Source organism: Lactuca virosa, chromosome 8, assembly GCF_052849685.1.
Source record: "Lactuca virosa cultivar CGN04683 chromosome 8, Lactuca_virosa_CGN04683_v6, whole genome shotgun sequence".
NCBI classification, from domain to species: domain Eukaryota; kingdom Viridiplantae; phylum Streptophyta; class Magnoliopsida; order Asterales; family Asteraceae; genus Lactuca; species Lactuca virosa.
In genome coordinates, this window is record NC_136433.1 from 283,926,905 (window position 1) to 283,943,005 (window position 16,101).

A 16,101-nucleotide genomic window follows, 5' to 3' on the forward strand; every position below is an offset into this window, starting at 1 on the left:
TGGCAGGGGCGGTTTTGTTATTGCACATAGTGGCATCAGTAATGTCTAACTTTTCTGTACATAGTATAAAGAAATTCGATTTTTTTTTTAATACTATTGTGCAACTGGTATTTTTTTCATACTAACTAGAGAAGTCACATAATAAGGAAAACCAAAGGGCTTCTAACCCAACGGTATCCGGTGTTGCCCTCCTTTTTTGAGGTTGAGGGTTCAAGTCCCGCCGTGGACATAGGTGAATTTAAGGTGTAGTTTAGGAGTAGGTTAGATTTGCCGTTTCAAAAAAAAATAATAATAATAAAAAAATAAAAATAAAATAAGGAAAACTTCATTTTCTACATAGCTTTACAGGACCGGATTTGTTTTCATCAGTGGGAAGAAAGTAGACTTCTTTTCAGTAGAAAGGAAAGATAATTTGATGAAATAACATTTTAGACTTAAAACTAACATAATACATGTTATTGACATTTTTGTGGCTACACAAATCAATTGCCTTGCGCTTATCAGCTAAAATACCATACCAAAAAAAAACCTTGAATACGGGAAGAACTTTCTTCATTCTTTAAATTAACACTATAGCACAATGAAGTTTTTATTTTTTTCAGAATTGGTCATCAAAGTGTTTTTTTGCAGGTCACTAAAATTTTAATTTACATACTAAATAGTGGATCAATTTCAATTCCTACCGGTTTGTAAGTTACAATTTTATAGTTAGTAAGTTTGTCCACATAGGTAATTATTTATTTTTGAACTTTTTTAAAATTAAAATAAAATAAAATAGCCCTAGATAATCTTGCTACTTAGATTACTCACGCATCCCTTTGGTTATCCTACCGGTTTTTATGTTACCATTTCTTAGGACCCGTTTGATAGTTGTTGTCTGGAAAAATGTTATAGATCAGAAAAGAAACCATGTTTTTTGATTGTACATCTGATTGACTGTGAATGATGAAAAATGACCATTCAGCCAGCCAGTTTCTGAAAAAGACATCTTACCGGGAAAAACCGCTTTTTTTGTGCAAATCAAATAGTCTTTCCGCCCCAAGTCAATCAAACTTCCTTAGTTGGGCTCGTTTCTTTTTCTGATTTCTTCTTTGGTTCTGTTAGTATTACCCATTGTGAAAACAAAAGAATCGAACCAGTACCCTTGGATTTCCACACGGATAAGAAAACCATAAATTCATGTTTGACCGACATTAAACTATATATGATTTCATTTTTTACTTCGACGTAGAACGGGTAGAAGCAGTTTCTTAAAAGCAATGTCATGGAAATAGAACTTCCCTCTTTAAGTTCCAACTTTCTACAAATTTACCTAATGTTGCAGAGAACGCTTCCTTCAAAGTAATTTAGGCAAAACATAAACGATAACTTAGGCGTATAAAATTAGGGTATATGCAAGATCGCTAAATCACAAAAGGTTTTACCTGGCTCTAATTCCATCATACATATCTAATTTCCTATCCCCAAATCTACATGGAAACACAACCTAGCCCCAAAATCCACATTTGGAACTTCACTATACTACAACATTAGATTTCGTTAATCACTATAACCAGACGAAGATAATTCCGTCTCATCCTCCGCATTATTACCAATTTGCCCTCCTACATCAAACTCCCGATTCTCATCCGAATCATCATTAAAAAAACCATCAACATCAACATCCACACCCCCCTGTTCATCTTCATCCTCATCCTCTTCCTCAACATCATACTCTTCCTCCCCTTCTAAACCATATTCCCCAATATACCCCTGACCCGCCACATCATCATAAACATTCCGATACCCATCATCCACCAACATCTCATCATCATACTCCTGACCATTATTATCATTTTCATTCTCATATTCCGAACTCGAAGCATTTTCCTCAACAATGAGGTCAGCAGTTTCCTCCGCATTCCATTCTTGGAAACCGGGAACCGGACTTTCCTCATATAGAAACTCCCGACCGCTATCAACCTCGTTCGATATGTTCACCGTCTTCTGCTGCTTTGGCCGGACACCGCGGCGGCCGCGCTTCTGGCCGCCGCGACTGCCGCCACGCGCCCGCCCAATGTCGGCGGTTTTAGCTCGTGATCTCGACCCCATGGCACCGGTTCTCTGGGATCTACCGCCACGGGCCCGCCCTCTGCCCCTTCCACGCCCCCGCCCTCTGCCCGAGGTGCCCGGATCCGCCCATGGGTCTTGGATGTTTCCGGATCCGTAGACTTGTTCACTGTTGTCACCTTCCTCACCGTTTTTTATCACCGCATATTTTAATGGAAAAGTCTGAAAAACACAAATGATTTATTAAAGATTTAAAGTAAAGTAAAAATGTGTATGAAAGATTTATTTCCATACCAGAAAACTTGTGGCTCCTTTGTCTTTTTCAGCATCTTCTTTCTGACTAATTAAGTAATGAATTGAGGTTTCGAGTTCCATGAGCCTTAATGCTACACCTGCTGTTGTTTCAGGTAACCATGGAAGCACAAACACCATGGAACAATCACTGGTCCCACATAATGTCATTGAGTTATTAGACCCCAATAACTCATCTGTTGTCTCAAAATCCATGGCTAAAAAATCCCGTTTTATCGCGCTTTCCAATAACGTCAAAGCCTAATAAAAAAAAGTTACAAATTGTTTACCAAATCTTTTATTTTTATCACTTTATCCATATAAAACTTATGCACACACCTCGAGAAGGGCTTCAGGATTTACAGCTTTGACCAGCTTCACACACCATGACTTTCTACATTCGTCTGTCCATGAAGGTTGTAGAGCTTCAACTGGAATCGAAGCCTATATAAAAGAATTACAGTTTATAAAATAAAATAAAGTAAAAAGTAAGTTGTTCTATCTCTCACCTCAATCAGTGCTAATTGAGCTTTAACCAATCGGAATCTTACGGGTCGACCCGATTCCCGGTTAAGAAAATAAAACCCGGACTCCCCTTTCAATTTTTCTTTAAACTCCGATATACATTTCGAAAATGCCAAATTGCTTCCGATAAAATAATCGCATATTTTACCACAAGAAAAACATCGATTACCCTCGAAAAACGATAAATCCCTACAATTATCACAAATTCCAACCACATGTTGACATCTTGCATTCCCAAATTTCATTGCCCTTAAATTCAAGCATTCTCCCCACATCCATTTTTCAAACTCCTGGTATCTTTTTAAGGCGTTTGTTATCTCTTTTCCACTTTGACCCAATTCGATTGAGAAAGAGGATGAGAATTCTGAAATGTTTGTGTTTGTGATTGATAAGGTGCTGATTGGGCTATTAGAGTCGACCCCGACCCCGACCCGGACCGGGACCCGTTTCTTATTGATTGCTTCTTTAAAATTGGATTCAATTCTTTGCAACATGGAATGCAAATGTGCCTCCCGATTCCCACGCACATCTAATGATGCCAAAAGACTGTTGAACCCCTGGCATTTAAAAAGTAAAAAACCAATAAATAAATCAATCACTGTTTGAGTCAGATAGATCTAACTGAGTCACTGAGTCAGACATATTCTTATTATTTACCTCCTCAGTGTCAATAAGGCGCCACCTGGCATCACGTAACTCAACAAAGATTCTCCCAGAGCCGGGATCATTCTGTGAGGCGGAAGTTATAAACCGCCAGTAGCGGTTTCTTCTCCGGTCATGTCCAAGTGGCAATGATCTGTAGACATACATCTCTTCTGCTTTATGGCCAATAAAGGATTTTAATTGAGATCTTGACTTTTCAACAGCATATGCCGGTTGTTGAAGCTGAAAACTATCCGGGCCCGCAGAATATTCCGGTAGCCTTTCGGTGGTGGGATCGATTTGGGGGTGGTGGTCGCCGGAGGTTTCTTGATGGTGGTTGTTTGATGATGCCAAATCGGTTTGGTTTTCAATAGATGGATATTGTATCTTTATCATGAAGTCTTCTTTCATTTTTCTTTTATCAACTTGTGCTTCAGCCCACATTTGTTTCTTTAATGCCATTGCTGCTTCTAATCGTTCCTGTGAAACATTTTTTTGTAAATTAATAAATTATACCCGAATAATGAGACAGAAAAAAATACAAGGAATAGAAAAAGGTATACCTCAAGAACAACACGAATAGAATTTCCTTCATTTGCAACAGCTATCAAAGCAACAAGAGCATTGAGTCTTTCTTCAACACTCAAATCCGAATACTCGCCTTCCATAAGCCCTTGAACCCATGGCTCCCCGGAAATACTTTCATCAACCACTGTATCCTCCCCCTCGTGGGTCCCGCTTACTTTGTCAATCGAAGAGCCAACTTTCGTGTCTTCTAGAGTTTCAGATTTCACACCGGAATTCCCAATTCCGATTCCATCGATGCCGATGTCATCGATCTCCGGATCCTCTGCAACGTCGCTTTCGGAATCATCGTCTTTTTCAGCATCGTCTCTTTCGGCATCAAAAGCTTCTTCACCATCAAAATATCCGTTTTTGAAAATATGAATTTTTTCTCTTGCAGCATTGATTATTGATTCACCATCAGCAGGATCTTTTCTGTATGGACTCCTTAAACAATATGTTGAAGGTGCTGTTCTTTCAAAAAGCTTTGTGTCTCTTGATAATGCAGCAGCAATTGAGGCCTCTGGTGTTTTGCTTGTTGTCAGATCCCTTAAACCAGATTTCTACAAACATTATTATTAAGTCAATATGATGAGTCAAAAAGAAAGAGAATGGAATCAATCCAAATCAAAATCTATACCTGGATCTTTTCAGCCACATCTAAAATTGAAAGACCATGGCTACCCTCGAGTGAAAGAACATGAAATGCTGCATATTTAACAGTGCCTGGTGTCAACCTATGCCTAGACCTTCTATTGGAGAAACCCCTCTCTTGCATTATGGCCAATGCTTTTTCAGCTGCCACTCCACTTCTTAAATTTGAAATTATATCTCCACCATCAACACCCTGCACTTGCAAATACCCATTTATCAAGTTATGATTTTGACTTTGATTTCATGATAGAAAAGGATTTTATAGGTTTCTTGATAAAACTAGATGATATAATGATCAACTTGACAAAAAGTCATCTTGGGAATTGGAAAAAAGCAACAAATGGACCATAATATATCTACATAAAAGTGATAAACCACAGGGACAATTTTGTAATTTACAATAAAAGGTACCTCGTTTTCTTCATGAGGATGTGGTTGATCGACATTTCTTTTTTTCAATTTTGGTCCATATCCTGCAGCAAGAGCAAATTGACGCAATATTTCGGGCCATGTCAATGGATTTAAGTGGCGTTGCCAGCTACAAATATCAAAACCCCAAGCAAATGCCTGAAAAAAAAAATAATAATCAAGAAAACCATTTTCATTTCACAATAAATAAATAAAAAGTCCAAGAATGAAATGGAATTAGAGATTACCCCTTCAACAACATGTGGATGCCCACCTCCTGGATTTGGAGCACTTGTTTGATTTGCTCCTAAAGATGACGAGGGTGCCCTTGCTACATCTTCAATATCTTTCACAATCGATTTCAGAAGTGCCACATGAATTTCTCCCAACAGTCGAGGATCCTACAAGGTTAAAACCGTAATTACAATAGTGAACATGAAATAGAAACAAAAGGATTTAAAAAAAAAAAAAAAAAAAAGAACTCACATGATCGTGTAAAGCTTGAACAAACTCATCAAGAGTAAAAGGCCAAAGTCCAAGAACATCAGCAAAAGTAATTACAAATTTCCAAACCTGAGAATATGAAAAATCAAATCAATATGTGTTTCTCAAGAAAGTAAAATGAAGATATAGATATTGAAAAAACTGTAAAATGATTTTTCACCATAAGAAGATTGCCAATGTTTTCCTCAGAATCTGTCCATGGTTGAACTTTAAATGGTTTCTTCAAGGGTACTGATTTGGGAGGAAATTCAGGGAGCATATCTAAAGCAAAAGAAAACTTTTTTAGCCACAATAACACGAAAAAATAGTATAAAGAAAAAACAATATCAAACACTTTTGTACTTTCACCATTCATCAATTTAACAACCTAACTATCTTTTGTAGTGATTAAAAAACTAAACTTTTTCTAACCATTTACCTCTGAGTGAATCAAGACTTTCCAAAGTGTCACTATCAAGAGCAAGCATAGAGGGTAATCCTTTAGTTGCAGCAGCTATTTCCATAAGCTCCAAACGTTCATCATCAATTAATTCCAAAGATTCTCTTGCAATTCTTCTAGCAGCAGCTCTATCATTTGCTGCTTTAAGCCTTGCAGCCTCTTTCTCTTTCCTCATATCTTCTTTAAGTCGTAACTTTTCAGCCTGAAGATACACCAAGAATAGCAACCTCAAATACTCGGATATTTACACAATTGCCATTGTTATGTGATAGATTTAAAAGAAAAGAAAAGAAAAAGGGTCTTACTCTAATGGATTCCTTTTGTAAAAATTTCACCCTTCGCTCCATTTCACGCCTTTGTTCTCTTTGGTATCTTTCTTCCTCCCTTTGCTTCTCACGCAACAATCTTTCTTCCTCTTTTCTTCTTTCACGATCTTGTCTCTCCATTTCTTTCCTCACTTGTTCCTCTCTCTTCAAGAAAACCAAAAATTTTATAAAATATACTTCACAAATCTCAAACTTATCAAGATAAAAGTAATAACTTGGCTAAACATTGAAATAGGACAAATGGGTCAAAGCAAATGTCGCAAATAGTGTATTCAAATGCTTACAACTTCCTACGTCTTTTGATTAGAAAGATAGATTGTTGGGACAACTGTATAGATGTTTTAATAATTTGTAATGCTTTTATTATTTATACAATCTTAGGGCTAAATGGAAGAAATAGCAATGTACTTTCCTTTATTTATAATAGCATTATACTTTAATTTCTTCATACTAAAGCATTGTACTTTCAAATTATTTCTTATTAGGACTATGTGTAGATTTTTCAAAACACAATGCCCGAATAAGAAACATTTTGAAAAACTTTTAATGTTGTAATAAGAAGAAATGGAAGTACAATCAACAATGAAAAACATGAAAGGTACATCGTTATCTACTACATTTAGCCTAAAATATTTGAACACAAAGAAATGGAAGCACAATGCTACAATGAAATAAAAATACCTTTCGTCTCATCATATCTTGTTTTTCAAGCTCTTTTTTGATCCTCTTCTCATGTGCTTCAACCTCCTTTGCAATTCTAGCTTCTTCACTCTATATAAAAAACACAAACCCATTCAATAAACACACCAAAAAATAACAATTAAAAACAAATAAACAATCAACTTTATCAAAATTCAAAACATAAACCTTCCGTTTTCTTTCAATTCGTGCAATATCCTCCTCATGAGTAACTCTCTTCTCAACGGGTGTAGAAAACGGATTCTCAATTCCCGTTATTGGATGAGCACCAAGATTTGTGTCAACTCCAACACTTACAGTCAAACTTTTCCGGCCACCACCACCACCATCAAATTCTCCGGCTGCAGGCGGCAGAAGGTGGCCTGAGCTTGACCTTACTTGTGGAGGTGGTATGACATATCCAGAGGCCATTTGATCATTTCCATGAGTAAAAGAACGGGTGGTGGTGGTGGTGGTGGTTACAGGTGTCCGGCTACTTGCCATGTCATTTGGTGAGCTGTAATATTGAGGTGGCATTGCTCTTTCATAAGAGTCATTTCTAACAGATGGTTGTTCAGGTAGAAATTGGTATTCATGGAGAGCCTTTGAAGCACCCTGAAAAAAATTGTTTTTTAACCTTTTGAGAAATCGGGTAACTGAGAAAAATGTTTTTTTTAACAGTTGAAGAAAGTATGATAGGTGGCTAAATTGTTAAATAAAGAAAGTGTATCATGCTTTTCTGTATTTTGCCCTAAAGACTATGAAAAACAATTTCACCAATTAAGATTTTTACCTAAAATAGCAATATGTCACACATAATAGCAACATACTTTCATAATCTTTTTACATATTGCAACATACTTAGGACTTAAAATTTGGTCAAACCTTATTTTCAAGTCAAAACACAAGCATATCCATAAAAAATAACAATACCAAGTAGATCTATAAAAAGGAAAATAAAACATCAGCCAACCTTCACTGGTTTTGCATCAGGGTGCTCATATAGTTTGGCTTCATAAGGTCGAACAGCTGACTTCTGCTGAACTGCAGCAAATAGTTATAGTCCCATTAATGATCAAATTCAGAATCTTGAAATATATAACATAAATCAAGAAACCAGGCATTAACTAAAGTATACAATACATTAATTGCAACATGAGCCTACAAAAAAAGCAAGATCAAGATAAAGATACTGACTATATTACCTATTGGTGCTCCAAATGCGCCAGGTGGCAACGGGTCAAATTCCATTCCAAGAATCGGTCCGTCCTCCCTCAATCTTTCCCCTAATTGAGCTTCAACAAAAGCAATAGCTCTAACCTCAGAAACAGCATGTGGAGGCTCATAATACCTCTTGACAGGTGGCATGTCTATGGGTGCAGCAACCACAGCTGGAACCCTTCCACTTGCGGTTGCAACCATGGCTGGCACAGGGCGACCCGTATGCCCAAATGGGCTCGACCCGGAACCTGATCCACCAGAACCACCATGTTCATTAGGTAAACCCTCACCGGACACCATTACATCATCACCACCACCACCACCTCCTCCACCACTACTAGATATTTCTTTCTTTGGTCGTTTAACAGGTGGAGTTTTTCTATCTTTTAACCTCCTATGACAAAACCACATCTGTAATTGCCGATCGGTTAAACCCAACTGGACTGATAAATCTGCTCGAAGAGATTCCGCTGGATATGCCTCAACTAGAAATTCAATCAAGTTTATGAAGTTACTAAATTGGAAGTGAGATAAAAACGAAGAGAGATTGTGAAGATTAGAAAGAAACACAAACCAGCGTAAGTTTTCTCGAGAATCTCCAACTGGAAAGCTGTCTTCATCTTCCTCTTAACCTTCGGCTCTCCTCCTTCAGCCGAATTTTTGTTCTCCCCTTCCGAACCCCCGCCGCCATGGCCGCTAGCACCACCGTCCATTAGCTTAAGAAGATCGAAATCGCGAACTCCGTTTTGCAATTGAGGTCAAACCCAACACAGAAACCGGGTTAATTAGCAGCTAAAACATCAAAAAACACTTGATTCGACCAAATCGAAGTTCCTGGTTGAAAAACTAGGGTTTGTTGAGAGAGAATAGGCATCTGAAATTAGGGTATCGTCGAAGAAAAAGTAAAGACAATAAGTAAGAAGAAATTAACAAAAGCTTTCTCTCTCACTATTACTTTCTCTCTCCACATATGATCTTGTAGCTAACATAATATTATCATCATGAAAGAGATGTGCGGTGAGATTTGAAGATTGACGAATTGTGATAATAATAAATGTATAAAAACAAAAGTAAATGTGTATGGTATTGTATTAATAATAATTAAAACTATTAACAGCAATAGTATTTGTTCTTGGGTGTATGAATATGAAAATTGGAATTTTTTGCCATTAAAAGTAGAAGGAGAATGAACACCAAAAACAGTCTTTCTCTCTCTAATCCTTCTCATTTCCCCTCTCTCTCTAAAAACTTTTTCTGAATTTCTTCTTTCTTTTATCGAGAAACCGTAACGGGTAGTGGGGAAACAGAATTTTCTTCACGGAGATTCATGGGTGTAGATGGAGAGAGAAAGAGAGATCGAACCCATCATAAACAAAGGAAGAAAAGGAGTTTTTTTTTTCTTTAAATTTTTTTTTTTTATCTCTCTCCAAGGATTATGAAGTGTCAGATGACTTCCTACGTTTCTTGAACAACTCAAAACTCTGTCGTACAAGACGCTCGTCGGCCGCGCGTGGATTTGAACATGAAGACCTTTTCGTTGTTAGTTTAGTTTCTTATTCTTAATTTTCGTTTTTATAATATTTAGTTTAATTTTTTATCTCGCTATACATGGGCGTAATTATATGTTAGTCCAAAGACGAGTTAGCGTGGATGTTGTTAAAAAAAATGGGTTTTACAGATGACGAAGTTGTATTTCATTTACAGGAGCTTTCGGAATTGCATCCGATAAAGGTAAAATCGAAAAACAATATAATTGATTTTTACGGTAGTGTATTAAAATGTTCTTGCAATTTTTTTGGCAGATAGAAAACGACGATCTTGAGTTTCAAAATAAGATAAAGGAATAAACCAACAAAGACATCCATAAAATTAAGAAAGCAATCAGAAAGGGCATTAAAACTTAAATTGAAAGCAGATAGGACTTCGAAAGATGACACCGGAGCAAGTGCAGACAAACTTGTTATGATAGACTAGTTGCAATTATGTTTTTTTTGTTATGGATATGTTTCAGGAAGTGTTTTTTATTATTATTAAATATTTTTATGCACATTGGTTTTTAAATAGTATATTAATATAATTTAGGTATATTCTATTTTCAGTCTCCAACATCCAGTGACTCGAACAATCAGGATGAGTTGCCTATAGAGTATGTTATACCACGTCATGAAGACGAGCAACGACGTCTTGTTGATACGACTGCATTAGAAATGATTCGTGATTATCAACGTGTTCAACAATGAATGGTAATATTAGAAATCTCATTACCGCCTTCACTGGTTGAGGACCGGAGAAAAGTAGCATTGTATAACATATAAATGCTCCTTATTACCATGCCTGAAGATATACGACAATTTGTGAACACAATGGACATCATCGAACAAACACGTAGGACTAATAATAGAAGATCGAGTTTAATTGACTGATAATGGTTTCAAACTAACTGAGACCTACATAGAATTGTTTGAAAATCATGTAGACACGGCTAGTTGGTATCGGATGCAAGTTCCAAGTTATCAGCCAGAAATGTAATCTAATTAATATATATATATATATATATATATATATATATATATATATATATATATATATTAAAGTTGTGCATCTCTTAGGAACAGTAAAGTTCCTAAGAGGTTGGCACAAATGGTCCTTTGTTTATATATATTTGTTCAAATCCGTCTCTAGGGTCACTTTATGTCAATATCCATATTCTTTGTGGAGACGTGTTGGGAACAGTTCCGGTTTCCCGGTCATTTTATCCCCACACATGTAGGTTAATCGGTCCTTCCAGTTTCTTCCTTCTTATCCAACCTTTTGTTCTACCATCAGAATCATCCAGAAGCCCTAAAACCATCCTACCGATCGATTTTCCTCCTTCTACTACTATGTTCTTTCAATTGCATGTCCATCTTTCTCCTGTATCTTCTATTTCAGATGCGTAGTCGATACCCAGCTTCGACTACATATGGTTTCCCACCGTATCGATGTCGACTTCTAGTCACCGGGATTGAATTTTCCGTTTCGGACTCCATCACCGCCATCAGCCACAACCACAAACTCCAAAGATGACTTTGAAGCACCAAAGGAGCCAAAGAAATCTGGTATGTAATGACCCTTTTCACCCTTTGTAATTCTACTTTTGAAGCACCACAATCACAAACTTCATCGATCGAATTTTCCGTTTCGGACTCCGATTGACTCCACCTTTGTTAACCGTAGTCACCCATCATCTGTGTCACTGTTCTTTGGGGTGGTTTTAAAGTTCTGCATCTTTGATTAGAAGTCGCCGACTTTTCCTTTTGCCTGCTTATTTGTACTCAAGAGGCGATTAGACCAGATGGCTCTTGGAAGAGCAGGGGTGGATGCGTCGACTTTTCCTTGGTGCTGCTTGGTTCGAATCTTCTAACTTTATCTGATCATGTTAGGGTTATGATTTTCGATTTGATAATGATTGTAGATCGTCCTTCTGTTTTTTTTAGGGGAATTTACATTACAGAAGGTAGTTTGATTGGTGCTGCCATTAAAGCCCATGCATCACCTCCAAAAATCTTATCTGGTTTGTTTTTTCAGTCATAGGGTTTAATTTGATTTATAATACGATCTCAATATGTCATCTGAATATCTTACCTGGTTCATTACGGAAGTCTATTGTTAACTTATGATCTCCTGTTTTGATGATTTTGTTTAAATTTGTGCAAGAATCTCAAAATATCATGTATCTGATGAGAAGTTTTACATTTTTCACTGTTACAGAATGATGGGTACTTCTTTCCAATAACAAAAGTATCATTGATTTTGCACTAGATGATATAAGATCCATGATTGGCTAGTTTTCCAATTGGCACGTCAATTTGAAGCGATTGATTGACGTTGGACTATATATCTACGTACATGGTCCCTTATTCATGTAAATAATTACATTTATCCATTATTATTTCATATATAAATGAAGTATCAACTTGGGTTTTGATGATCGTGCTTTGTGTTGCAGGTCATATCCTGTTTCCGTTACCAATGTTCGTCTGTAATCTAGCTTCATAGAGTTCTCAGTCATGTAGAACAATGGATTTGCACCAATTCATACACCAAAATCAATGTATGCCTTCTTGGTAGAACAAAGTTGGAATAGAGTCAAACCAATGCGCTTGAAAAGGTTTTATATTACCTTAACTATTATATAATTCATGGTATACTGTTTGGTTCTAACCACTCAAACGTTTTTCTCTTTTACTTTACTTACTTCATGGTTTATGTTGGATTGTATAAGAATCTGCAAGCGGCTATAAGCAGGGAAAATGTTTTAGGACGGCTGGATCATTTGGAGTTAACTGATTACTAATAAAAAAGAAAATAACTCTTAAAAAATGCACACTATAATGATTTTAATTGAAGTTGACCACTCGGGTATAAATTATCTTATTAGAAGTATAGACTGACATTGGTAATATAAGTATAGACTGACATCTTCATTTGCAATTTAGTGGCGCTGTGATGAATACGAAAGCTGTGATATATATTTTCCATTTGCAGGAATAAGCCATAAGCATGGAAGAGTTTTTGGGACGGCTGGATCAATAAATGGTGAAAGTATATTGTGCTTATAGCTTTATCTTATCTGTTGTATTTCACTATTTTTCCCCTGATTTGTGATCAGGGAAAAGAGTTCCTTTAATATGGTAACAAAAGTATTAATGGTTTAATTATAATAGTTTGGTGGGTAGATTGATAAAAATGGTAAAATTACGGGCATAAGCACCTACAAATCTTTTAAGGCCAATGAAGATCGGCCAATCGTCTTTCTTAAAAGTTGGTCAACAATGTTTACCCATTAGGAACCCTTTTGAGTTTGACCACACACTCACTGTTGGTGTTATTAGTGGCCTTAACAGAGACATGATTAGTGAAATTGGAGTCATAAAATGATAAATATCGTATGTTTGATGGAGAAGAGATACACTTTTCAGGTTACATTTTTTTTCATTCATTTTACACTTTATGACATTGTAACTTTCATTTTCACTTACTCAATATATATGACTACTAAAATTTTACTTCCTACTTACTCAATATATATGACTACTAACATTTTACTTCTACTTACTCTGGTTCTTTGTTCATTTAGGCACAGTCAGCTCCCAATATATTTGTTTCTTGCACGGCTGCTTTCAAATGTGGGAGGGAACCAAAGTTTGAGCTCACTATTGAAAAAAAGAACGAACCGAGTCAAACTCGGTTGCGACGATGTCTTAGTAAGGAGTCGAATGCCTTTCGTTGTAAAAAAATGGTCTATAAAGCTGAATAAGTTTCATGAAAATTCTTGTTAAACTTTTAATAGTTACTTTATCTATGTTTTGTAATTTTGCATCACTACAATCCATGTTTGCTTTGTACAGAACAATAAACACATAGCGCATGACAAATCAGACTGTCAGAACCTACCACAAATGACTAAGGACAAAATCATCAAAAATCTCCTTCAAGAACGAGGCTCAAACAATAACACCCTCTTTCATTGCTGCTTATTTTATGAATAGAGGAGGTAGGCATTCGATCTATTTTTTTTGTTTCAGGTTGGAAAAATTTCTGGTAATACCTGGGAAAGCAACTAAGTAGGAAATGACAATAATGCCCCTCTATTGAATATTAGTGAATGGTTTCTTCCTGACAAGACTTTGATGGCATGTGGAAAGGTTAGAATTCAAGTCCTATTTTAATGTTTATAATAGAATGATTTGAATTAAAGTTGATAAAAGATTTGATTTTGGAGCTTAGTTAGTGAATCGGATTAACACCTACAAAACTCCTCATTTGTTCTCCCTTTATCCTGTCTGTTAATGACCACCGTTTCGTTTCTGTATTGGCCTTCAGTTCTCCTCTTATCCTCTCACCTCAACCGTTGTGAGCTCGGCCGCCTGAATTTCCTCCAAGTACGTGCCGCAACTGTGTCCGTTGTCGTCGATTAAATCCGGTAATGCATTAAGAAGGCCCAAAAGCACTCGATTAAACCACTCCCCTAAATTATGTCGAACACTTTTGCTTCTAACCTATCACAGACGCCTTTCAAATTGGCGACGGTCATCTGGTAGCTCTCATAATCAACTAAAAGAAACCAATTCGATTTCTGCTCAGAAGGTGGTGGAGAAAAGGAAGCCGATGAAGGAGGCGGGAGAGAAGACGGTGACGAAAGGTTCGATGACCTGTTACTCCTATGGTACATATCTGTAACTTCTAGGTTAATATTTTTTGGGTTTTTCACACCATTGTTTTTGGATTCTTTATTATGCACTTTTTTTTAATTCATGTTTTTGTTCATGTAAACACATGGAGTTATTAATTAGCTAATTGGCTACCAGGTGGATGGAGTGTGGAAGGGAAGAATAAAAACTTTGCCCTTGATTTGGTGTTGTAACTAACAGAAGGAATCATTAACCCATCTTTGATGACTTTAGCTATGAAATACAAACAAGAGAAGACCATTTGTTGCAGGTGACTTATTTTTGTCAATTCATCTCTTTCACGAGAATGATAATGTGCTATTCTTCTTATAAACCTTTTGGTTTTATAATGTTGGCCATGAATCTGATGTTAGCGTGTTAACTTACCCCCAAATTTCTGAATATTTTATATTGATGGTAAAGGGATTTTACAGGGATGTGTAATATTGATATTGTATAATATAAGTCTTTTTTTATTGCGTATATACTTATAACTTTACGTTTTTTACAATATTGATACCACAAACAACCACACACGACCTCTCGGCTACACAACACACATAACCCATGATGAGACGACCAAAAATATCGACAAATCCGCACCCCGCATAGTGGGGTTCCTCACCTAGTTTTAAATATGGATATTGTAATGTCTTTTCAAAATGAATTTTGTAAAACGAACGATATGATTATCTAAAATGACAATCGTCCTTTTTCATTAACATTATTGCAAAAGGCGTTATTTAACCTATTACGTACTTAGATTGGTTTCCACAAATCAGGAAATTGTAAGGGATACATATTTTGTTCTCGGTCAATAAAATATCTTCTAATTCTAACAACATATGTTAGACGGTCCCGTTCTCCAAGCAACTTATTGATCTCCTTATTTGCATTTTCAATCCACTTCTTAGCTTATTTCACTTTTTTCATCGCTTCTGCAACCCATTTTTCTTTTTCATTTACTTGTTCTGCTAGATCGTCTGCACGTTGATTTAGTGTGTGACTTCTTTCAGATTCCCTTTCGTTTGCTTCTTCAGCAGCCTTCATAGCTTGGAAAACGTCATCAGACATTTTATCCGGGAGTGAGAAATTTGGGCCTTCCGAAAACGGGTTATTATCTGAACAAACATAACAATCTTCTTCTTCACAATGCCAAACACCATCATGAGATAAACTCATTCCAATTTTCTTTCAACATTGAGGATTCATGCTAGGTGCATTTTAAGGTCGAAAAGCAAGTGTTCGAAATAGCCATTCCGGAAAGTGGCTCCGAATCCATAATGGGGTTCCGGAATAAGGGTCTGAAATACTGTCAGGAATCTGACATTTACTGTTCGGAATGACTACACATACTGTTAGGAATCTAAGACTTTTACTGTTGGGAAAAGACTACACATACGTCAAGAATATATGACAATTTATGTTCCAAAATTATGGTCTGAAATATCAATTCCGAAATGTGACAACTAGGAAATTTTGATCAAGCAAGGTACCTTTATAGATGGTATAAAACCACATCACAATCTTGTTGTAATAAACATTTGAATATTTAATGTGATAGATCAAAATTTTATAGAAATTTCAA

General features: G+C 36.4%; 1 protein-coding gene across 1 annotated transcript; it reads right to left on the minus strand.

The window, feature by feature from the left end:
- Positions 1–1,358: 1,358 nt before the first annotated feature.
- On the minus strand, positions 1,359–9,489 carry RLT2 (Homeodomain-like transcriptional regulator). The gene is made up of 18 exons (XM_079065326.1): positions 8,876–9,489; positions 8,286–8,786; positions 8,054–8,124; positions 7,270–7,695; positions 7,084–7,173; positions 6,382–6,546; positions 6,056–6,278; positions 5,798–5,898; positions 5,620–5,706; positions 5,382–5,534; positions 5,137–5,292; positions 4,712–4,918; positions 4,071–4,634; positions 3,523–3,987; positions 2,850–3,422; positions 2,680–2,784; positions 2,344–2,601; positions 1,359–2,271 (listed from the first exon to the last, which is right to left on the minus strand). The coding sequence occupies exons 1-18, from the start codon at positions 9,012–9,014 to the stop codon at positions 1,540–1,542; spliced, it is 5,016 nt and encodes a 1,671-aa protein (XP_078921452.1). The 5' UTR covers positions 9,015–9,489; the 3' UTR covers positions 1,359–1,539.
- Positions 9,490–16,101: the final 6,612 nt, after the last annotated feature.

Bases quoted from the DNA above. Each gene is read 5' to 3' on its own strand.
- RLT2 (XM_079065326.1), bottom strand. From the start codon at position 9,014: ATGGACGGTGGTGCTAGCGGCCATGGCGGCGGGGGTTCGGAAGGGGAG. The intron at 7,174-7,269 runs GTTTATGTTTTG...TTTTTTATATAG, and splicing joins GAATTGAAAGAAAACGGAAG to AGTGAAGAAGCTAGAATTGC. The intron at 6,547-7,083 runs GTATTTTTATTT...GTTTTCTTGAAG, and splicing joins AAGATATGATGAGACGAAAG to AGAGAGGAACAAGTGAGGAA.